This window comes from Miniopterus natalensis, chromosome 7 (genome assembly GCF_054644295.1).
Source record: "Miniopterus natalensis isolate mMinNat1 chromosome 7, mMinNat1.hap1, whole genome shotgun sequence".
NCBI classification, from domain to species: domain Eukaryota; kingdom Metazoa; phylum Chordata; class Mammalia; order Chiroptera; family Miniopteridae; genus Miniopterus; species Miniopterus natalensis.
In genome coordinates, this window is record NC_142087.1 from 50,169,458 (window position 1) to 50,195,019 (window position 25,562).

The 25,562-nt window shown below is 39.2% G+C and overlaps 1 protein-coding gene and 1 long non-coding RNA gene across 7 annotated transcripts in view; one reads left to right on the forward strand and one right to left on the reverse strand.

Moving 5' to 3' along the window:
- TRAPPC8 (trafficking protein particle complex subunit 8) overlaps positions 1-1,452 on the reverse strand; it is a 67,118-nt gene extending 65,666 nt beyond the window's left edge. For 2 of the 4 annotated variants that reach the window (XM_016195931.2, XM_016195930.2), the window contains exon 1: positions 1,137-1,451. In XM_016195931.2, coding sequence (XP_016051417.2) covers positions 1,137-1,293 — 157 coding nt within the window. In that variant the 5' untranslated portion in view covers positions 1,294-1,451. Of the gene's footprint in view, positions 1-1,136 lie in introns of all 4 variants that reach the window. The other 2 variants (XM_016195928.2, XM_016195932.2) reach the window with 2 other exon arrangements.
- A 410-nt stretch (positions 1,453-1,862) lies between these two features.
- LOC107524156 (uncharacterized) lies at positions 1,863-24,678 on the forward strand. Of its 3 annotated transcripts, none has more exons than XR_015714826.1 (3): positions 1,863-2,027; positions 8,428-8,599; positions 23,045-24,678. It is a non-coding gene; the product is annotated as an uncharacterized LOC107524156 (long non-coding RNA). The 3 variants fall into 3 exon arrangements; XR_001601936.2 differs by lacking the exon at positions 23,045-24,678 and adding an exon at positions 14,002-15,883; XR_015714827.1 differs by lacking the exon at positions 23,045-24,678 and adding an exon at positions 8,723-9,871.
- Positions 24,679-25,562: the final 884 nt, after the last annotated feature.

Here is a 25,562-nt window from a genome sequence, read left to right on the forward strand (position 1 = left end):
AGCTGGCTATGGCACAGGCTGAAGGAAATCCAAGCGCTCCCAAACTTTCTTTCTCTGCAGAGCTTCCTCTCCCCTTTAAATACTAAAATGAATTTATAATGGGACTATTCTTCCGAAGAATACACACCTGTGGCATGTAAATACATGAATATATGGCACAGCACCATTTTTTTGTGCAGAAGTCATCATAACCAAATAAACATCTAGTCATTCACTTGACACAGCTTTATTAAAACCCTTCATTTTACAAAGACCTTAATAAAGGCCTTTACCTATACTTCGCCATGTTCTGTTTGCCAAGTTCAGGTAACGACACTGGTTAAATCATACTTGGAGTTTTATTACACTTATTTTTTCCTAATAAAGGCTCTAAAAGCTAGAAAAAACAGCGTCTCAATAAAAGGCACATTTCTACTACTGATTTAACTTTTATCTGAAAAAACAAACTTTAGGACTTTTCCTTCCCCATAAACCTAGATAACCTCACCTCGATTAAATTAACTACTTGTTCTTACTTCTTCGAACACTAGGCAAAGGCTGTTTCAAGTTTTATCATTTCTGTAAGACTTGTTTTCTTGAGAAGTACTATATACCACAGAAAATGTTTTAAGTTCTCAAAGAAAAATGTAAAATAACTAAACACAAGCTCAGAAAGATACGAGCCGCACTGCTGGAAGAATGTAACGTTCAAAACAACTCTGAAAGTCCAGCTTAATACCCCGGGGATAACGACCCGCCGTCTTTACCAAGACTTCACCGTTCCAAGGGGCAGCATCTTCCTATCGTCACCTGTCGTACAACTTCCTAGTTCCTTCCCTGCGGCCGCTGAGAACAGTCTCTTCGCCCTTCTCTGGGGCTCACGTTTTTCTTTACAGTCATTACCTAACAGTCTGGCTCGTTCGGGGACAGAAGGACAGTGCCCAGAGAGACTGGAGATTAGGACGGCGCTGCCTTGACAAGCTCACTCCCGGCCCGGCGCCAGCAGCCCCCCGGAGACGCGGCGGGGCCCCGGCCCCGTAGGGCTCTCCCCTCGCTACGCGATGGACACATCGCCCTTCCCTTCCCTGCCCACCCCCAACTTATCCTCCCGGCCCCGGCGTGCAGAGGCGCAGTGGAAAAGGGAGAAGACCACGTACCCTCGGAAGTGAGGCGAGTGAAGGGTTTAAGCAACTCCGCGAAACTAAGGTGATTGAGACGAGTGAGCCGCTCGGCTTCCTCGCTGCACAGCGCGGCCACACAGGGGACGAAGGAGTCCGGGATCAGCTCTTGCACTGACTGTACACACTGGGCCATCGCCGAGGCAGGGGCTCCGGCGGCGCCCGCCCTCCGGTCCACGCTCAGAAGCTGATCCTTCGGCTGCAGCAGCTACTGCCGCCGCCCGCCGGCCTAGCCCGGCCGGGCGGGGCCCCGCAATGAAGCCTTAAGACCAATATAAGGAACAGTCTCCGTCGTCTCGCCTCCCGGGGCACACACCACCGACCCCTCCCCGTCACCGCCGCTCCTCAGCGCTCGCCACGGCGACCTCACATCCCACCCATCAGGTGGAGACGCCGACAATCCCCAATTAATCCTTCTGACCGCAAAACCTCGGTCACTGCCCGACCGGAACCGCCATATTGAGGCCGAACCCTGACCCACCGGCAGTACTAGTCCCGACAGCCCCCGCGCTCTCCCCTCACGTGACGGTGTTAAAGGAGGCGATAGGGGCGGGGAAAAGGAGCGGAGGAGAGGGAAGTGAAGAGCGGTCGAGGCCGATTGGGACGCTGGCACCGGAAGTGGGGTGACGGGTAAACCCCCCTCCCACTAGGCGGGACTTGGGCGGGGCTATGGGCGTGGTGGGCGGAGCCAGGCGTGGGAGGTACCGGACGTTACACCTGGTTTTCGCTCAGGTTCTTGGGAAAGCCCAGCGAGGTGCGAGGGGTCCTGAGCGGGCCCACGGTCAAGATCAACGCTGTCCTGGTGGTAACGGCGCCCGCTCGCCTTCCGCCCGGCCTCGTTGGGACCTCAAAGGCTCTCTGGGAAACGAGGTAAATGATGTGGCTCTTCGCGCCGCTTCTTGCCTACGCGCCCCGCCCTCCCCTTCCCAAGCTCCCGGTGGAGCCTCGAGGAGCACCTGCTCCTTGAAGAGAGTGCTGCGGGTCCTCCCGCACCCCACCCACGCCCAGCCCCGGGCTTGGGGTTCCTCTGGAGCTGGCGTGAACAGGCAGTGTATCGTTTGAACACAGACTGCCTTCAGAAACAAACTGTCGCCAAGGTGGACTCAACCAGTGAACAGAAATTTGCGCTCTTGTGTGTCCTGCAGTTAACATGACTGTTAGGGAAACGCCTATGCTACTGCGTTTTTGTTGGTCGCAAGGAAAGGGTGTGCCTGCCAGAGTCGTTGGTCTACAGCTACTTCCTTTTAACCCTCTGCTCCAGCGTTTGCTTCATAGTGATAGAAGGGCAGGAAGCCAGCAATTAGGTACTTAGGGACTCCTGAACTGGCTTCCATTCCTAGCTTTCATTTTATAGATTGTTCCTCTAAATAAGTGTAATATGCACTTATCAGACAGATGTGCGCAGAGCAGGGACGATGGGCCAGGTACAGAAGGTCACCAGGATGGAAAGCCCTGGATGCCTAGCAAAGGACAACTGTAGGGTGGGCCCTCGCCCCAGGGTGGCCTTGCCTCCCCTAGCATGTCATTGGTCTTGTGGTTTGGACCCCCTGACCTTTCCTCCCTAGAGATAATATCTAGGCCTCAGTTGTATTTCGGCTCCAGGCCTAGAAAAGCACCAAAACCAGCCACCTTGGGACCCTGCATTGGGTAATGACACCAACCAATCAGTGGAGACCACAACCCTGAAAGGACACACCTGGAAAACTGCTAAATAGTCTATTAAGGTCTTCCCCTGGGAGTTCCCCTAAAATCTCTTCCCTTAAAACCCTTAGTCCTGAAGACCAAGTGCACTCTCCCACTTGAGCGACACTTCCCTTCCCTTCCCCTTACCCTTCCCCTTTCCTTCTCCTTCCCTTCTCCCCTCCCCAGACTCCACTTATTAGTATTAGCTTCCTCCCTCCCAATCTCCAAGGGCCATTCCTTTGCCTCTATAACTTTCCTAAGCCCATCTCTTCTAGGAATGACTTTTTCTACTTCTATGATTAATGAAATAAATGTTCTCTTATAGTTTGGGTCTTGGCTCTAAATTCTTTCCTAGCCAGAACCCAGTACCGAGGTTGCTGAACCCAAGTCCAGTCTGACCCCACAGGACTAACGCCCAGTGCCATTCCCTCACCCTACAACATAAGTAGAAGTGAATGAAATGAATCTTACTATAGCGTCACTCAATTGTTTGAATTCCTTCTGAATTATACGCCAAAAGTATAAGGCAAGGAAAAATGCAATACTCCATCACAGTTTATGGTGCCTTGATGTAAAGGAGGGTTCCCCAACCTCAGTAACTCAAATTGCCTGATTGTTTGGCACCGTGAGGTTTTTACCGTGGTAAGAATTTATGACATGTGAGAGGTATGACTTTCTTCTGTAAATTGAGAAATGGGAGGTAGGAAAGGACTATAGGACATAATGACATGGCAGCTTTAGCCACAGATCAATTTAGAAAAGATAATACCTGCACGTTGAGGATATGAAAATTAATTTTCTTAAAACTATCCATGCCTGAGCACCTCTTGGAAATTTTTTTATATCCCCAGGGGTACATATATTCCCTTTTGAATACCTTTGATGTCATTCCCGTGCATTTTTTAATGTAAGAATCTCATACAACTAAATATGATGAGTTAAAATATATATGTTTGGTAACACAGTTCCTAAATGCAAGCATACTCAACTAGTACTCAACTCAAAAATTAAGGTGATTTATTTTTTACACTAAAGGTAAAACTAGCTGTATTAGACCCTTTAAGAAGGACTTTCAAGGGCAATTTAGCGTAAATGGATTTTTTTATATATAATTCACATGCCATAAAATTCACCCCTTTAAACTATACAATTCAGTGGTTTTTAGTATAGTCAGAAAGTTGTACAGCCTTTACTATTGTCTAATTCCAGTACATTTTCATCACCACCAAAGAAGCCTGGTACCCATTACCAGTCACTCTCTACCCCACCAAACTTCCAGCCCCTGGCAATCACTAATTTACTGTCTCTATAGATTTACCTATTCTGGGCATTTCATATAAATAGAATCATACAATATGTGATTTTATGTTGTGTTCAAGGTTCCTCCATGTTGTAATATGAATCAGTACTTCATTCCTCTTTATGGCTGAACTTAATGGTCTTCTGCTTTGACTTTACAGTCTAACACCACATCCACAGTGTTTACAGTTAGTGACTTCACTGTAAAAACCTATTTCTTTCCTAGTTTATCTAAGATGTTGATTTTCTAAGGTGGTGTTCTCCTCTAAAGATTGAAGCTAAGTCACTGACACATTTGCTTTCCAGGAATAGAGAATAGAGAAGCATGTGACTAATGGTTTAAGATCAAACTGTAGAAATGGCATTCAACAGTTTAACTCATATCTCAAAGGCCCCAGTGAGTCTATTGGTCACACATATCTCCAAAGGAGACTGAAAAACATAGGTTCATGGGTTCTGTTGCTGCTGAAGAGGAGAAAAATGAATATGGGATAACAGTCAAGGGTCTCCATTGCATTTTATTAAGAATCAGGTACCTTGCAGAAGGTGTTTGCATGGGGTCAAAAATATCACACTTCTCACGTTTCTCTGACCCTTCCAGACACTAGCTCTTTTTGCATCACATGTCCTCTGAACCATTCACTGTGTCCAGGAAAAACGAGGTGCTGTGATTGGCCAGGCCTTGGCAATGTGCACACCCTCAAAGCCAAGAGGACAGGACAGAGTCTGTCACTAAAAAGAAAGGAAGCTTGCTGGACTAAATAATAAGACAAGAAATTAAGGACCTGTTTTCCAACTACTGAAGATGAGACCCAGCTTCCTTCTTTACCCAAAATTAAAGAATCCTATAGAACTTATGCTATGCCAGTGGGCTTATATTTTGATACACTGTGTTATCAAATGTTCATGAATTGTTTTATTTTATACATATAATAAGGCCAGTCTCTTCTGATTGCTGGTGTGGTCAATTTTAAACAACACAGACACTGAAATAAGAAACATCTGGATTCAAATGCAGTTCTGCCACTTGTGAATAAAAATGATGTCACCATTTCTGATCATATATAAAGCATGGTGCTTTACATACATTGTGTACTACTTCTGTTTCTTACGCAAACCCTGAAAAACACGTGTCACCAACTTTCAGATGTAGAAACAGAAGCACAAAGCAGTTAATTAACTTGCTCAAAGATAATCAGCACTGAAGCCATAAACAGAGCCAGCTTGATTTTTAACCCTAGAGACTTTGTCACTAGGATAAATTGCATTTCCATGTTTCCTTGCACCTACAGAAGTTTTAGTTTGCACTAGTATATATCATCTTAGCAACATATCTGTGACTTTCGAAAAGTTACTTATCTTTTCTGAGCCTCCTATTCTTTATTTGTAAGCTTAGAAAATTGGGACTAGAATATTTCTTGTACTTGTTTCAGTGTGAAGATCTAACAATGTAACATTCTTTCCACTATTATTAAATTTCACTATGTTAACAGTAGATGGTGCTATTGAGTACTAGCTTTAAAACGCAATAAAAACAATTGTAATTACTGAGTACATAGTCCTCACTTTGTATATCAGAGCATTGGAGGTCAGGGTATGCCCAGAAAATTTGCACATGAAAGTTTCTTAAGCTGAAAAATTTTATGTTATGCTACTTAAAACACTAAAAAAAAAAAAGTTTAAATATATAATCTACATATTGACCCACACTTCTTTAAATTTTATTTACTGTACTGGATGTTTTAAGACTACTTATTAACATTAATATTCGGACTACAATAGATGGCATCTACTTCTCAATTATATTAAGAATGAATCATAACCATAATTTTGCATTTTAAAGCTCATAATTCTATTTTATACTTATAGGTATTTAAGCTCCATATACAGCTTTCTCTAATCTGCAGTAAGTAAAAATCTTATATAAACATTTTCTCCTTTATGCCTCTAAGATGGGGGAGGGGTGCATAGAAATATTGAACATCTCAACTCCAAACAATTTTATAAATGTTTTATTCCTTAAGATTTAGTCTAAAAATAAATATTGTTACATGCCATATTGTAGATTGGTAGCATAGACCCATGATTTCCTATTTAGGAAAAATTACAATATCATTTTATATGTGAGGAAACAGTCCTAGAGAGGTAAAATTTTTCTGAAGGTTATATGCCTAGTTAGGCACACAGCTAGTAAAAGATTCCCAATTTCCTGACTTCCAAACTCAAGCACTTTTCATTATACTTCCCCAGTTTATATATTAACTAAAATTTGTTATTTGTTTCTTCTAATTTCAGAAATTACTTAGAGTAACAGGTATTGTTTTAATGACTATTTCTTTATAAATATTTTTAATTCTAACATTAAAATGATTTTATCTATATAAAAATAGAAGAAAGAGTTATAGCTGCTACTCAGTCCCCAAAAGCTATGTACTTTTTTTTAAAGCTAACTGGCTATGCAAGTTTTAAAAATATATGCAATTTGAAAAATATTTTAAAAGACCTAAACACATGGAATGACATCTCATGTTCCTGGGTCAGAAGACTTAACATCATTAATTTAAGATGGCAATACTCTCCAAATTCATCACCAGAGTCATATTAAAATCCCAGCTGGCTTCTTTGTAGAAATTGACAAGCTGATCCTAAAATCTGTCAAAATTCAAGGAAACTGGAATAACCAAAACAGTCTTTAAGAAGAACGAAGTTGGCCCAGCTGGGCGTGGCTCAGCGGTTGAGCGTCGACCTAGGATCCAGGCGATCAGGGTTCAATTCCCGGTCAGGCACATGCCCGGGTTGTGGGCCGCAGCTGATCAATGACTCTCTCATCACTGATGTTTCTATCTCTCTCTCTCCTCCTTTCCTCTCCCTGAAGTCAATAAAGATATATTTTTTTAAAAAAACAAAGTTGGAGGAGTCACACAAATTAATTGCAAACTTACTACAAAGCTACAATAACCAAGACAGTGTGGCACAACGTCAGAATAGACATAAAGATCAATGGAATAGAATCGAGAGTCCAAAAATAAACCTGCATATTTAAGGGCAATTGATTTTTTTAAAGGGCAGCAAGACAGAGGAGGAAAAACCACCTCTTCAACAAATGGTGCTGGGTCAACTGGATAGCTCCCTATAAAAAAATTAAGTTAGGCCCTTACCTCACACCATATATAAAAATTAACTCAAAATTAGTCCGAGCGAGACTGCCCTACCCTGTTTGGCTCAGTGGTTAGAGTGTCAGCCCTCAGACTGAAGGGTCTTGTGTTTGATTCCAGCTAAGGGCATGTACCTCAGTTGTGGAGGCAACCAGTCTCTCTCACATTGAGTTTCTCTCTTCCACTCTCTAAAAAGCAATGGGGGGGAGGGAATCCTCTGGTGAGAATTTAAATAAATAAATATTATTTTTTTAAAATTAGTCTTAAGACCTACATGGAAAAGCTAAAACTATAAAACTCCTAGAATAAAAATAAATGTAAATCGTCATGACCTGGAATTAGGCAATGGTTTCTCAGATATAACAGCAAAAACACAAGCAACAACAATAAAAAAAGATAAACTGGACCTAATCAAATTTTAAAAACTGTACTTCCAAGGGCAATATTAAGAAAGTGAAAAAGAACCCACAGAATTGAAGAAAATTTTTGCAAATCATATCTAATACAACTTCATCAAAATCTGATAAATGTACTGCCAAAAACTGGATTTGGATACCAAAAATGTAGATACACAAAGGGGAAAAGCTAGTATACGTGAAAAACTATTACAATTCAATGACAAAAAGGACAGGTAACCCAACTGAAAATGGGCAAAGTCTAGTTAACATCCTTTACCGTACGTATCTACAATTTTTTTCTTGTGATAAGAACTTTTAAGACCTATTAGCAACTTGCAAATATTAACTAGGTTTATTGTAGTGATCATTTCACTATATATAGAAGTATTTAATCATTATTTATACCCTTATTTTTTCAGGTTTATACATTTATTACTGCCTCATTTCCTAAGACAGCAGGTGGTGGTCCTGGAGCAGCAGATCCCTGAGCAGGGGTGGTGGGGTGGGGTGGTATGCCGCTTCCTAGGGGGAAGGAGTTGGAGGAGGAGGAGCAGTTCCTGTGAGGAGAGCTGGTGCTGGTGGAGCTGCTGCTGGTGGGGATAGCCCTCCACCTGCTTGGGGTGTGGTGGAGAAGGTCCTGGGATTTATGAGTAACCTGCAAGTCCATGTTCCTTGGTTTGATGTCGTTGGAAAGTTCCTTCCAAGGTCTTTGAATTTTTGTTTCTGTTTTTGCAGCTCTTCTTGAGCTTATGATCGGTTTCTGAATTCTTCATTTTTCTGTAACGATCACACTAGCAGAAGTGTGAGATCGGGATCTGATGTTCATCTGTGCTTGAACTCTGGGTCCACACCTCGGCAGCATCTCAAGAAAAAAAGTAAACAGAAATAAAAGGAAACTCTTAACCAGGTAAAGATTATGTAGCAAAATCCATAATATTATAGCTAACAGTAAAATGTAAGAATCATTCCCTTTAAAATCAGAATGAAACAACAATGTCTGTTATCACTGTTTCTGTTTAAACTTTTCTAGCTTCCTCTAAAAGGAGCTAGAGAAGAAAAAGAAACAAAATTTGTAGGATTTCAAAAGGAAGAAGCAGAACTACAGTAATTCCCCCTTATGCACAAAAGATATGTTCCAAGAACCCCAGTGGATGCCTGAAATAGATAATACTGAACCCTGTATATATTATGTTTTCTTCCTATACATACCTATGATAAAGTTTATAAATTAGTCACAGTAAGAGATTAATAATAACTAATAATAAAATAGAATAATTATAACAACATACTAATAAAAGTTATGGAAATATTGTCTGTCTTTCAAAATACCTTATTGTACTGTACTCACATCCTTGTGATGATGTGAGATAATGCAGTGCCTGTGTGATGAGATGAAATGAGGTGAATGACATAGGCATTGTGCCATACCTTTAGGTCACTGTAAGGGTTACTTGAACACTGATTGCAGTCCATCTGATAACCAAGAGGGCTATGAAGTAACTAGTGCTGGACAAAGGGATGATACACATCTCAGGCAGGATGGGGTAGGATAGAGATGTTATCACACTAATCATAATGGGGCACAATTTTTAAAAAATTTTTATTTACCTTTATTGTCAAAAGTATTACAGATGTCCCCCTTTATCCCCCATTGATCCCCTCCACCCCACATCCATCCCACCCCCAGGCCTTTTCCATACCAATGTCTGTGTCCATGCGTTGTACTTATAAACATATAAGTTCTTTGATTAATCTCTCCACACCCACTACTTCTTCCCCACCTTCCCTCTGAAATCCCTCAGTCTGATCCATGCTTCTATGTCTCTGGATCTATTTTGTTCATCAGTTTATTTTGTTTATTACTTTCCACATATGAGTGAGATCATGTGGTACTTGTCTTTCTCTGACTGGCTTGTTTCACTTAGCATAATACTCTCCAGGTCCCTCCATGCTGTGCCAAAGGATAAGAGATCCTTCTTTTTTACAGCTGCATAGTATTCCATGGTGTAAATGTGCCACAGCTTTTTTTATCCACTCAGTCCTCTAGAAGTGTTTTTGTAAATTTAGGTGCTCCTATACTGGGCACATATATGTTTATCAGGGTTATAACCTCTTGTTGGATCGATCCCTTTAGTATTATATAGTGACCTTTTTGTTTCTTGTTACTTATGAATTGCTTATTTCTGGAATCTTCCATTTAATGTTTTTGGACTGGAGTTGACAGCGGATAACTGGAACCATGAAAAGTGAAACCACAGGTAAGAAGGAACAGCTGTAAACATATTTAGAAATGATGTAGTGGGCTAAACATATAATGTGCCTTCATCATATTTATAGGGCTGTCCATCTTCTCTTCAATTGCCCTCCCAAAACTAGAAAGCAGAGCTCAAAATTTCAACTTCTCTTATAGCTAAGACATCATTATTTGACTTGGGTTTTGTCAGCTAGACATATACATGCCAGAATCCTAACTAAAAGTGACAGCGACATCATAAAGATATCAACTCCAAAATTAATCTAGAGATTCAATGCAATTCCAATCATAATACCCACAGAGATTTTATAGAATTTGACAAACTAATTCTAAAACCCATATTTAAGAGCAAACTTCTAAGAATAGTTAAGGTAATTTTGAAGATGGTTTAAAAAGTAGAAGGATTTATCCTACTAGCAAACAAGACATATTAAAGTTATAATACTGTTATTAAAAGACAGGATTGACAAATGGGCTAAAGCAATAGAATAGAGGGCTGTGGGATAGACCAACTTGAAAGGTAAACAAAGCAATGTAGAAAGAATGGATTATTCAATAAATTGTACTTTTTAATAATTAGTTTTCTCTATGGAACAAAAATTAGTTTGCTGTGTCACAACATAAAAAATCAGGTCAGGTAAAATAAAGATGCAAATAATAATAGCAAACACTTGTTGCTTATTGTGTACCTGGTATGATTTTAAACATTTTACATATATTAACTCACTTATGCCTCATAACAGCCCTGTAAACTAGGTACTATTAATATTCCCATTTTAAAGATGAGGAAACTAAGGAAAACAGGTTACTTAAATTGCCCCAGACCACAGAGCCACTAAGTATAAGATCTGTGATTTGAACTCAGGCGATCTGCCTCTTGAGTTCCTGTTTTAAAACATTATGCTAGACTGCCTCCCTTTCATAAAGAAAAGTAGGGATTTCTTAAACAAGATTCAAAAAATGCAAACCATGACAGGCAAACAGAACATATAAAAATACGCAAGTGACAGAAAGTCATTTCACAAAAGAAGAAAACATATTATCAAAGTTAAAAAACTTTGGTTAAAAAAAAACAATGGGCAAAGCATATGAACAAATGGTTCTCAAGAGAAAAAAAAGATATACAAATAAGCAATAAGATGAAAGAATTGTTCTTGAAGAAGATAAAAAGAGGTTCAACATCATTAACTATCAGGGAAATGAAAACCATAATAAAACACCACACCCACTACGATGACTACAATAAAAAAGACAAAGAATAGCAAATATGACGAGGACATGGAGAAATGCCAACCTTCATAGACTGCTAATGGGAATGTAAAGTTTTGGGAGAAAGGGTGTTTTCTAAACTGTTAAAGAGTTTTTCAAACTATTAAACATAAAATTACCATATGATAAGCAGCAATTTTACTCCTAAGAGAGTGGAAACAAATGTCTGCACAAAAACTTGCATATGATATAGCCATGCAATAGAATATCATCTGTCAATAACAAGAAATTAAGTACTGATACATGCTACAGTATGGATGGACCTTGAAAACAGGCTAAGGGAAAGAAACCAGTCACAAAGAACCACGTATGATTCCATTTATATGAAAACTGTATTTGAAACACTTGCATTTTCTTAAATCTATCAATTTCCTTAAGGCTTTAGTTACAAAAAATTGAGACCCCTGAAAATAACTCAAGTATAATACAGGAGGAATTGTTACAATATAGACTTTTCATAAAATCCAAGGGCAGAAACTAAAATACAGCTGGGCTTGATACAAACAGAAATGGAAATGCTAGTGCCAAAGCTCCTTTTCCCCCCAGCCTCTTTTCTGTTATAGAATCTAGGCTTTTTCATGTGCTTCTCTCTCTTCCTCCTTTCTTACACACACACACACACACACACACACACACACCCTCCCTCTTTACTCATTTTGTACCATGCTTAATGTGATTGTCCAAACCTCAATTTTACATAATATAGTAAATGGTTTCCTCTCTTTCCCTGGTTCAGTTTATTAAGACAAATAAAAGGATTAGTTGTTTTTAAGAGCCCATTCTTGCTTCAGTGGTCAGTGGCAAACAGTCACATACAATAAAAAGTAGTATGGAAGCTCAGGCAATGAAACGTATTATAAAACTTTCCTTTAATCCCACCACCACTTGTGCATCATCCTGTTTTCACCTGATTACTTCTTATTCTTTCAACATTCAGCTCAAATTTTACCTTCTCATAAGAAAGAATTCTTTGACCTTCAACTCTAGTTGTAAGAGGTTCCCCTACAAGTCTCATAGCATACCTTAATATAGAATAGCTCATTGTAATATAATCACTTGTTTCCTCGTCTCTTCCCCACCTAAATTTTAAGTTTTTTCAGAACATGTAGGTACTCATTTTATCACCCAAATAAGATAAATGAGTGAAGCAAAAAACATTTCAAAAAATTAAAAATATAACTACCATATGGCCCAGCAATTCCACTTCTGGGTATTTATCCAAAGGAGGGGGGAGGAAAAAGCTAATTCAAGAAGATATATGCATCCTCATGTTCACTGCAGAATATTTACAATAGCTAAGATACGGAAGCAACCTAGGTGTCTATTGTTAGACAAATGGATAAAGAAAGAGGTGGTATAGATATACAATGGAATATTACTCGGCCACAAGAATAATGAAATCTTGCGATTTGTGACAACATGGATGGACATAGAGGGTATTATACTAAGTGAAATAAGTCAGACAGAAAAAGACAAACACAGTATGATTTCACTTAAATGTGTAATAAAAAACCCAAATGAACAAATAAGACAGAAACAGACTCGTAGGTACAGAGAACAAACTGATGGTTGCCAGAGGGCAGCTAGGTAGGGGAATTGGTAAAAAAAAAAAAAAAAGTGAAGGAGAATAAGAGGTACAAACCACCAGTTATAAAAAATAAGTCATGTAGATGTAATACACAGCATTGGGAATGTAGTCAATATTACCATAATTCTGTACAGTGACCGATGGTTACTAGAATTACTGTGGTAATCACATCATAAGGAATATGAATGTCGAATCACTGCTGTACACCTGAAACTAATATAATATTGTAAGTCAAATATACTTTAATAAAAAAGAAAAATGAGTGAAGGCTATAAAGAGAAAATCAAAGAAGTTTTACTTGGAGGCTGTGTAAATTAATGTCCCACTTTTGAAAAGCAATTTGGCGGCATGTATCAAGAGCTACAAGAAGTGTTCGTAGTCCTGCACAAATTGATTCCACAATGGAGAATCCATGTAATTTCATTTCATTCAACAAATATTTATTAACTACTTTTTATATGTTTAGGCATTGCTCTAAACTCGAGGCTTTAGAACAGGGCCAACAAAGACCTGCCAAAATCACATCATGACTGTTGGAAGTTTGAACCATGTGGGCTGCTCTCCATGGTTCTGAAACATACTTAAACCCGTCAACACACAGGTCTACTTCACTAGTATCTCCTATGTCATCTTTCCTCAGAATTGTGAAGCAGAGTAGAGGAGAGTAGCAAGACAGAAATGTGGAATACAGAAGAAGACAAACCATTGCAAAGGCATAGCCACTTAGAGATTCAGGCAAAAAGATTTCTTTTGAGATTATTTTTCAAATAGTTGCAGCTGCATATATAGATCAATCTGGGAGAATTGAGATCTTAACAATATTGAGTGTTCTAATCCATGAACATAGTAAATTTCACATTTACTTAGGTCTTTAATTTCTCTCAGCAATGTTCTGTACTTTTCGGTGAGAAGATATTGCACATCTCTTGTTCAATTTATTCCTAGGTATTTAGTGTTTTGTAGTAATGTAAATTGGATCTTTTGTTTTTCAATGTCCAACTGTTTTTTTCTAGCATATAAAAATATAATTGACTTTTGTATACTGACCTTGTACCTTATGGCCTTGCTAAGTTTATTAATTATTTCTAGCAATTGTTTTTCTAGCATTTTATAAGTAAAATCACATCATCTGGAAATAAAGACAGCATTACTCCTTTCTGACTTTTATGCCATATTTTTCTTTCCTTATTGCACTAAGACCTTCATCACAAGACTGAATAAAAGTAATAAAAGAGAATGTCCTTTACTTGGAACTGAACTTTAGGAAACCATTCAATATTTCATCACGTTCATGATTCAGATGTTAACTTAATGATGAATGGGTATTGAAATTTGTCTAAGACTTCTGCATTTATTGAAATGACGTTACTTTTATTCTCTATTCAGTCACTATGAGGAATTGTATGGATTGATTTTCAAATATTACATCAGTTTGCATTCCAGGATAAAATGCTGCTTGATCATGATATGTTATCCTTTTTATATATTGTTGGATTTGATTTACTAATACTTTATTGAGAGTTTTTGTGTCAGCCTGGCCAGTGCAGCTCAGTTGATTGAGCTTCATCCCACGCACTGGGAGATCAGGTAGTTAATAGTTTAGTTCACGTCAAATATGGTGACAGATACTTTCAAGAGATTTCTAGTATTTTTATGAAGTGACAACTAGTATTTGATTTTGTTTCAGCTACTTCATTTCTACATGTAAGAACTCACTGTTAGTTTCATATTTATTGGTGATTCTTTGGTTTACATTTTAGACTGAACCCAAGTCACACACATTAGAATATCAGGTCCTCTCCCACCCCACCAAATTTACAGGCCCACCCAAGCTGTTTCCAGTGCCTTTTCCATATGAGTAACCTGTCTTAGCTCATGCTTCAAACTTTCCTAAAATCTCCAAATACGCAGCATCTCACCTCAGCCTTCCCCATACCTCACTAAGTGATCCCAGGGCTGGCACTAGCAGCAGCCAGCCGTGGTTCCCTGCTTGGCCTCTCCTGGGCAACTCCAAGCCCAAAACATAGCAGGAAGCTGCAGATCACTTTGTAGCTCAAGCTGGGTGGCCCTGGACAGAACAAAGGCAGCGGCTGACCTTGGCCTGCACCTCCCAGAAGGCCCCAGAGCCATCAGACCTGATGGACAGCTTCAGACCAAATCAAAATACCATTCAGCCACCTCCACAGCAACACCCTCAAGGGATGAACTCAGCAGACACCAGAGGCCCACTGAAGTAAGTCCTTCTCTGTGGGATGGGCCCCTGCACAGCAGATCCTCCATGGTGTTCAGTGGTCGGTGGTCACTACCAGTCCTTGCAGCAGATTGGCCTAGGGGTAAATCCCTCCCGTTGACATGCCAAGAGCAATCAATGCTCAACTACAACAGGAGGGTATACATGGAGACAAGGGGGCACAAATGGAGTGCCCAGCTTGGGTGACCCAGAAGGCTGTGCCACTGAACCCTTTGGGACACATACTCTACCAGGCCCAGGAGATGTAGCAGCTCTACCTAATACATAAAAACAAACATAGGGAGGCTGACAAAATGAGGAGACAAAGAAACATGTCCCAAATGAAAGAACAGGACAAAACTCCAGAGAAAGGACTAAACAAAATGGAGACAAGCCATCTACTAGATGCAGAGTTCAAGACACTGGTTATAAGGATGCTCAGTGAACTTCAACAGCATAAGAAAAGACATGGAAACCATAAAAAAGAACCAGTCAAAAATGAAGAATACACTGACTGAAATGAAGAATCATTCACATGGAGTCAACAGTAGAGTAGATGAAGCCAAGAATCAAGTCAGTGATTTGGAATATGAGAGAGTAAATAACACCAAATCAGAACAGCAGAAAGGAAAAAAAGAATCCAAATAAATGAAGACAGTGTAAGGAGTGTACCAACTTCAAGCATATCAACATTCACATCATGGGGGTGCCAGAAGGAGAAAAGAGACAGCAAGAAGTTGAAAACCTATTTGAAAAAATAATGGCAGAAAACTTCCCTAACCTGGTGAAGGAAATAGACTTAAAAGTCCAGGAAGCACAGAGTCTCAAACAAGATAAACCCAAAGAGGCCCCCACCAAGACACATCATAATTAAAATGCCAAAGATTAAAGACAAAGAGAAGATCTTAAAAGCAGCAAGAGAAAAGCAGTTAGTTACCTACAAGGGAGCACCCATACGGCTGTCAGCTGATTTTTCAACAGAAACTTTGCAGGCCAGAAGGGAGGGGTAAGAAATATTCAAAGTGAGGAAAAACATGGAACTACAACCAAGATTGCTTTACTCAGCAAAGCTATCATTTAGAATTGAAGGACAGATATAGAGCTTCCCAGACAAGGCAAAGCTAAAGGAGTTCATCACCACCAGACCAGTGTGACATGAAATGTTAAAGGGTCTTCTTTTAGAAAGAGGAGGAGGAAGAGGAGAAGGAAAGATAACAAATATAAACAATAAAATAGCAATAAATACATACCTATCAAAAATTGAATTTAGCCCGGCCGGGCATAGTTCAGTGGTTGAGCGTCGGCCTAGGATCCAGGTGATCACAGTTCAGTTCCCAGTCAGGGCACATGGCCGGGTTGTGGGCTCGATCCCCAGTCGGGGGCGTGCAGGAGGCAGCCGATCAATGACTCTCTCATCATTGATGTTTCTCTCTCTCCCTCTCCTTTCCTCTCTCTGAAATCAATAAAGATTTTTTTTTTTTAATTGAATCTAAAAAAATAAAGAAGCAGAACAGAAACATACTCATATATACAGAGAACATTTTCACGGTTGCCAGTGGGAGGCGGGTTAGGGTAATGGGTGAAAAGGGTGAAGGGATTAAGAAGTACAAATTGGTTGTTACAGAATAGTCATGGAGATGTGATGTACAGCACAGGGAATATAGTCAGTAATATTCTAATAACTATGCATGGTGTCAGATAGGTACTAGATTTATTGGGATGATCACTTAGTAAGTTATATAATGTCTAATCACTGGGGTGTACACCTGACACTAACATAATATTGTATGTCAACTGTAGTTGAAAAATAAAAATGATTTAAATTTAAAAATAATAAAATTTAAATAAATATTGTTAAAAAAACACAAAAAAACATTGGGTGCTCTCTCATGTCTCATGTCTGAACCCACTTTTCTCCTAGACAGCATTTAGAAATTAATGTACTAGCCTTGCTTTCTGCTGACAGGCAGTAGTGACACTGCAAATGTAGGTTTGGGCTGATACTAGCTTAAAGTAAACATCTGAATAGTGTCAATATTTTTAAAACATAAAACTTAAATAGAACTTATACTATAACAGAAAGTAACAGGAACTAGGTTCTTATTTTTGGGCAAAACACACAGCACTTCATATCTATTTTAAGGGTCAAAACTGACTGTCCCTGGGTAGAAAATTGAGAACACTGTTTGGATAATTTTATTCTTCGTCTGCTTTTCCAACTGATCCCACAGTTTCCAAAAGGGAGCAAACAAAATAAAACAAAGAACAACCAATTTAGTCATAGTTATTTGGATAATTCAGACCAAAGGCAGTCATTTGGTTTGAATTATGTGGATTGCTTTCCCCAGTTAATCATTTTACCTTGCCTATGTATAAATAATGTCTTAATGCTGCTAGTATAAAAAAAACAAAAGCGTACATTTTCCAGAAGGTAAGATGACTCAACTCACTCATGCAAACGCACACTGGACTTTGATCTTAAATTTAAAGCTGTGTTTATAAAAACACCAAGGGTACAAATGTGTTAGTAGTATCTGTGATCCAAAGTTGGCTCTGGGTATTTATTTATTTTTGCTTGCAGATTATGGTTTGCATGTTTATGCAATGCTTTAGAGATTATCAGAAAACAAGATCCCACCTGGCCCGTGTGGCTCAGTTGGTTGAGTGTTGTCCAAGCACCAGGAGGTCTCGCGTGTTCCCTTTTCTGTCAGGACACATGCTCCTGTTACAGGCTTGATCCCCAGTAGGGGGCATGCAGAAAGCAGTCGATGTTTCTCACTCATTGCTGTTTCTCTCTCTCTGTCCCTCTAGCTTCCTCACTCTGAAATCATTAAATTATATATATATTTTTTTTTTTTTAAATGACTCCATAAAAAAGAAAACAAAATCCCTTAGAATAGTCTTCCTCTTTCCATCTCCAGTAAGTCCCTTAATCTACATATGCCTAAATTATCTCATTTTTTAAAATGAAAATCATTTTAAATATTCAAACATTATGTTTATATTGCCCATTGGTTTGAATTCTGAAACACTAAAAGTGTAATTTCTAAAAAGGTCTAGGATCTAAAGTTCTTTCCTGATATTTCAAAATATATGGTAAGGTTAAAGAAATGTTTGCTTAATTCTTAGATCTCCAAGTAGAAATCCCTGAATAATGATAGCTGGCACTTATAGAGCATTTACCAAAGGCTAGACATTGTTTGGAGTGCTCTACATGTATTAATTCATTAATGCACAACTTTAAGAAGTGGGTGCTATTATTATCTCCACAATTGAGGAAACCAAGGCACAGAGAAATTAATTAGCTCACCCACAACATCCAATGTAGTAAGTGGTAGAGTTAGAATTTAACCTCTGGCAGTCAGGCTCGAACTCCATAGTCTTATCTATTAAATGCTATGCCCCTTTTCTATTGCCAAGACTTTTTATAATGCCATAGCTTATATTTGTATTTTCTCCTGGATAAATACCTCCTAAATGGATCTGAATCAAATCTTAATGATGTATTTGAGAAATAATAGAATTGACATTTCCTGAGAAATACCACAGATATAAAGAATATTACTTTGAAAAATAGTACTCAATAGTACATTTCTGCTTTAGTTTGAGAATTCACTGGCACAGGCCTTAAAACGATAAGATTTATTAGAATAAGCCAGAATAAACTTATAAAATGCATCCTGGACCTGCTGTTCATGCTTTTAAGCAATTGCATCAATTACCTGGTCAAATTTCCCCCTGGACAATATCATGCACCAGAAAACTAACTCTAACTTCCAAGCTACACAGTCAGCCAAAAAGTGAAATACGGGAAATGATCTTTGTTTCAGTTACTGCAAAAATGAAATGCAGAAATCATCACTGATAACCCACTAAATTCACTGGCCTTATAAAAACATTGGATACCCTGAATTTGGTGGTCATTAAGCAGGTTTGGGACTCCAAACATTTCAAGAATATTTTAAAGTTTTTACACTGTTTTATTTGGTCGCATAACGTGAATGAAGTTTGAATATAAGATAGTATTCAAATATAAAATAGTGGTTTTTTACCATCATCAGAATCTGTGGACTTCTCTATTCTTCAACACCAATGGATTGAAATCTCGGAGTATGCACTTCTCCTGTCATCCCTCGAAGTGTCCTCTGGAAAGGAAGGGAGACTTACTCTTTCCAGTCTCCCTGCCTTCATGTGTGCATAATCTTAACGGTTCTGCTGAGTGGGGCAGCCCCTGCTCGCAGTGGTACTGCCAGTCCCTCCTCCCCCTCGTTAGAGGAGCTCCGCCCTCCGTCGTGTGTTTCCCTCCTCCCCCTCCTCGCCCTCTGTGCATTCATTGGCTTTGCCCTGTCACCGAGGCCCCCGTCCCTCGCTCAGAACCGTGCATCAGTGAGTGGCACTTTGTAGAGGCACACTGCCCACACACAGGATGTCACATGCAAGGGATGTGATTTTCATCCCACTTCTGAACGCTAGAGAGCACTTGCTGGGATGATTCTCTGACAATTGATAACAGGTTCTCTTCCAGAAAATTGCAGGGCAAGTTGAGCTCAATCTATTTTAAGAAAATACTCTTGAAATTTCAGTTTTTGAAAAGCTGAAAGGCTACTTTTCTGGCTCTGCAACTTATTCATGTCTTCAAATTATGTCCTTTAGGTCATAATATGAGATATTTCGTACTGCTTATGTTTGGAAGTATACATCAGAACTATGAATGACATCAGGTGCAACTTGGCACTCAGTTTAGAGCCGAAAGAAATGTGGTTCCAATGAAGACCTCGGTTCTGTATCAAATTGTGCCAGCTAAAGTTTTCAAATGGAAACTTTTTGAATTGTAGAATTATACAGTGTGACCTAATTTTTCATAAAATTCTGGGTTTTACATTGACCAAAAGGCAAGAAGGGACATAAAATCTAATATTTGAAATGGAAGCAAAAGCTACAATATTCCAGCCAAGTGATAGTCTAGCCACTGCTTGGTTACGTCTAATGATCAAGTGGTACCAAAGCAAAGGTTTAATCTACACCTTGGGTTGAGCTGAATCAAGGTTCTGTATGATTTCAACCTTTTGTCTGCATTTTGCTTTCCAGGGCAATATACAATAAGAATACTACCTACTTTTACATGTTTGAAGAGAGCTACCTAGCTATTGGGTGCCCTTACAATCTGCTCTTCTCTGGTCTAAAAATACATACTCTCTTTAGCAGTTCCGTTTTTGCATGGTTTTAAGTTCCCTCTCTATTTTTTCCTCACTTCTCTGAGAATACTTTCATTTGTCTGTGTTCCTCTGAAAATGCAGCGCTTAGCATTGAACACAGTGTTCCAGATGTGATCTGACCAGTACAAAGTACAATACAACTATTATCTTCCATCATCTGGAGAGTATACTTTTCCTGGGTCACTTAACAAATAGAAATTGAAAAACAAGAAACAAGTTTGACAGTGACCACCATGCATGTAGCAGACACTCCAAAAATATGCCTGGATGTTGTTAAATAGAAAGCCAGTGTGCTTTGCTTGTTTGTGTTTTTTGTTTTTGTTTATGTGTGTGTGTTTAAGAAAACTAACAGAATATTCAGTTAAAAGTTTATGGAGCATTTAATTTTGAATCCATCTCAGTATAGTTGATATTTAGGTTTAACATGGATATTCCACTCTTCTTAAGGAATAATTGTATTAGCATCAGTAACTACTTTCATTTAACTCAGTTTTAAAGCAGCGTGTCAGCTGCTCAGAAGTGATTCTTGCCTGAACAGAGAATTCCACCGGAGGGGACTTACTCAGAGCATGAATAATATGGACCTTGGCCAGCTGTTGTATGGGGACAACACTTAATGATATCATGGTTCTTCTCCAAGGGGACAAAGGGGGGTATTTTATTGTGGAAGCAGGAAACTGGAAACTGGCATTATCTATTTTCTAATATAAATATGAGTCACATTTTTTGAGCGGAGATGTTTCTAGGAAATGAAGAAATGTTTTCTGTAGTAATGATAGTGATCAGGTAAAAGACAGCCCTTATCAAAATGCTCTTTGGCCGAGATCAGACAGAGTTTGGAATCACCATTTTTGTCCAAGCAGGTGATTACTGAGGACAGATGTAAACATTATTTGTTCACCATCATCTCACCAGCAGTTGATACGATGCTTGGCAAAGAGCAGACCCTCAAAAAACTAGGAAAGTAAGTCAAGAAAGGAGGAAGAGAGGAAAAGCTGGAGGGAAAAATTTTTAGGATTACTTTAAAATCAAGAACACCAGATTAAAGACCCAAATACTGTTGCAGGATGGGATCTCCAAAATCAGTGTCCAACCTCCTTTTAGATACAGTAACTGGAGACATGGAAGAGTTAAGTAACTTGTCCAGCGTTACAATATCTCATTCAATTAGTTGCCGAGTCATTCCTAGATGTTAAGACTGTTAATTCGGAGCTCCTTATGTAATACTTAGAGGAGCTGCAGAAAGAATTATCAAGGGAAGGCCCTGGGGTCTCACACACTGGCCCCAGGTTAGTTACCTTTGCATGCCTGGATTGGACGAAGCTTGAAAAGAGGTCTTAGCCACAGACCTGAAAGAAACCCTGGGGTTTAAACAAGTGATCAAAAGCAAGGCATGGCGGAGCAATTTGACCCTGAGTACCAGACTGAGTCTGACATACGCTGTGTTTCCTTAATATCAGTGGCCTGCACTCCTCTCCATGTACACAACACATACTCCTCTCTTTGTAATAATCTGGGTTAGATTGGAGTAGATCAAACTCGGGGACTGGAGTTAGCACCCTCAGGGATGACAACTCACCAACAGAAACCAGAGGCCGTCAGCACAGATGAATGTGCTGCTCCCAACACCAGTGCTGAAGGATGGTAATAGAGGTTATCTCTGGAATACAGAAAAAGTTCTGCAGCCAACCTTTGAAAAATGTTCAGTTAAACAAGTTTCTTCAAGGCAAGACTTTACAGGGTTTTTAATATACTAACGTGAGTTTCGAACCTCCAAAAGGCAAACCAAACTCTGCCAAATGTATTTGACCATTGTTAAATTAAACAAAGAGACCATTAGACAGGTGACTCTAATCCTTGTGGGCCCACTAAACAAACCAAATCTCAGCTTGTAAATGCCTCAGTTAGGAAATAGAAACCTAAGGACAACCAGTTACAAACAGCCACCTAGGCTTTAAACTATAGTCAGTCAATTTCCTTTCTTTGCTTCCACACTTTCTCTATGTAAGTCTTTCTTTCCCCTGGCTCCTGTCAGATTAGCGCTCTTAACCACTTCTGGCTCTGTTCCAATCTACTTTTGCTCAAGTAAACTTCATGTTTTCAATATGCCCCAGTTATCTTTTAACACCGTAAACCTCCTACATTTTCTTAAGATTTAAAGGACTTATTTTCCCAAGGAGTACACTTGGGGACAGTGATTTTCAAATTTGTTTTTGCTGTGACTTCAGTTAGGGATATATTTTATATGAGAAACCAGTACACACGTACTTGTAAAATTGAAACAAATGTTTCATAAAACAATACCTACCTTTTCTATAGGTGCTACACATATTTTCTAGCCTACTTTCCTTTCCTTCTAATGTGTGCTAGATTTTAAACCCACCAAATTGATTTCACAATTTACCCATCGGTCACGACCTGCAGTTGCAAAACACTGTGTTAGCAAATACTATCCCTTTAACCTTTCTTTTACTTGTAAGCTGTGCAATATTATTGACTGAACCTAAGATCTACCTAGGATGAATTCAAATAATAGAGTGGGGTTAAATAATCCTCAGCTAGCCTGGCTGGCGTGGCTCAGTGATTGAGCTCGACCAATGAACCAGGAGTTCATGATTCGATTCCCGATCATGGGCACTTGCCTGGGTTGCAGGCTCTGTGCCCAGTCGGGGGCGTGCAGGAGGCAGCTGATCAGTGACTCTCATTATTGATGTTTCTCTCCCTCTCCCTTCCTCTCTCTGAAATCAATAAAAACATATTAAAAATAATAATAACCCTCAGCTATTTTATTGAAGTTACATTGGAGCATACCTTGAAGGAAGTGTAGTCGGGAAAGCCCGGAAACAGAGTGATCACAGTAATCAAGGAGATCTCAGTTTCTTCGCAAGATACTTTATGGCCCATGAAGTAAAAAAAGTGGAACCAGAACTCCATTATTCTAACATATTGGATATGCTGTTAACATGAATGAGGTGCTAATTTGCAACAATCTGGAAGAGCTATTGTTCAAGGAATAAAGCAAGATGTACAATGTTGTGTACAGCATGCTCCTATTTGTGTACGAAAGTGGGGTTTTATATACATTTATGTGCTTGGTATGCCCAGACTACCTCTGGAGTATAAATTGGCCACGGTGGTGTGTCATTGGTTGGAGCTACTGTGAGAGGCACTTTATTTTTCACTGTTTATCCTTTTATACTATTCTAATTTTTCATCATAAGCATATATTACTTTTCAAAAACAACAATATATTAAATAAGTATATTTTATGAGAGTGGGAAAATCTGAAAAACCAAGAGACTTCCAGTGTTTGGTTTTGTAAGTCTGCAAGAAATAAAATTGGCTAGGTCCGAATCTTAAGGACATACGTATGTGCTATAGTGATTGTTAGACATTCGGTTTCTTTCATTGGACTCGATCTCATTAACAAGAGCCATCTATGCCTAGGGTGCGCATTCTCTATTCTGCCTCTTCCCCAATATACAACTTTTTAAAAAAAATACAGGAAGAGGGCTCCAAATATGTTTTCTCAGGATGATTCAGGTTTTCCCTTTTACCTGCAACTGAGTAGAAATGTCAGTGGCACAGTGAAAAGGAGGGAAAAACAAGAGGAATGCCCCGAGAGGGGCAGGGCTCCCAAAGGAGAAAGCAAAAGAGGGGCTCCCAGTACTTTAGGTAATTCAAGAGGGATTGCAGCATTGATTTTCAAACTTTAATATTGATAAGAATTACCAGGGATACTCGTTAAAAATTTAGCCTCCTGGGCCCCGCCCCCAGAGATTCTGATGTAGTGGGTCTTAGATAAATTTTCTTTTCTGAAGCTTCTGGGATTAGTCTCAAGTAAAGTGAACTGTGACAACCCCCTTGAGAAACACACACACACAAATAAAGACAAATAAAGACAAAATAAAAAAAACAAAGATCACTTCTGCCATATGTATCACTGGCACAAGGACTGCTTATACAAGAAAAAGGCCTATCTTTGTCTTTAAATTTTCACCTCTGAAGCACATTTTCTTAAGTGAGTTAATACATATAAAGAGCAATGCCTGCACAGAATATAGGTTTAGTAAGTAAACTATTCTTATGATTTCTTTAGGATACATAAAAGAACAGTTGTTATATAGATGAACCAACTCTAGAACTGATACAAGTATGGGTTGTAACAACTCATATTAGGAGAAATATTTCTTTATAACTTAGAATTCTGGGTCTGAGAATGCTAGTTTTCCAGACAGTGAGCCAAGAAAATGCTTGAGAAGCTGTACAGTATCCAAACAGTTTTTTAAAATTAATGATACAGTCCTGATTAAAGCACTTGTGAAGAAAATGTCCAGTTGGTTTCAAACTTGTGTCTAAATTGTCATCAATGGCACATTACAAGCAACAACATTATTAAAAAGTGCATCTGCACAAACATGTCAGTGAACCTATGACTCTTTTCCTTACTTCATCTCAACAGATTGTTTTCAATTTTATTTTGTTTTCGTTTGCGAAGTTGATGAATACTCAGGCACGGATCCCAGTTTGGGTTTAAACTTTGTTCTAAATGCTTGAATAATGTCCCAGATTCTGTCTCTTTTTTTTAAAGCAACAACGCTTCAGCCTAAAGTGTGCCACTCCTCAAGCAGATGTGAGTTTCTAAGTTGGCAAAGCCTGTGGCTCCAATCAGCAATCCTAGTGTGAATACCTCCTTGAGAGTTTCCTAACCTGGGTAATCACATAGATAACATTGTGTTTTATCAAGTTCCCTCCAGTCCCAAGAGAGAGAGTTCATTCAATGAGTATTCCATACTCAGTATTTTATTTTATTTTTTCATACTCGGTATTTTAGAGGACAGCTAAAAAAGCTCTTCAAAAGATTCAGCTGGGTTCAAAGTGGCCCAGCATCTTTCCGGGGCCCCTTCCTTCCTTGAGTGCAGGCCACGCAGGCCTTGCAAGAAATATATAGGTATCTTCATCTTTATAGCACGTCTTTCAAGAGGTTGTCTAGCTTCTGCCTTGTTTAAAGCTAGTAAGAAGAATTCGCTGCTTGTCAAGGCGGCCCATTCTATTTTTAGGAAACAGTAATTAGAAGGCTTTCGCTTATGTTCCTTCTGAATGCGCCCATTGGTGCTTACTCAGGCTCATTTTTTTTCTTTGAAGAAAAGCAGAGTGAGTGCATCTGTCTCGCAGGTGGCAGCTTTTCAGCTTTCTGAAAACAGCTGTGACACTCTATACTGCTCTCTTTGTCTTTTTTCCGGCTTCGGAAAGAGGTAGGAGGAAATTATGCAGTGGGGGTTTACTATAAATGTGAACCTAGTTGTATTTAAG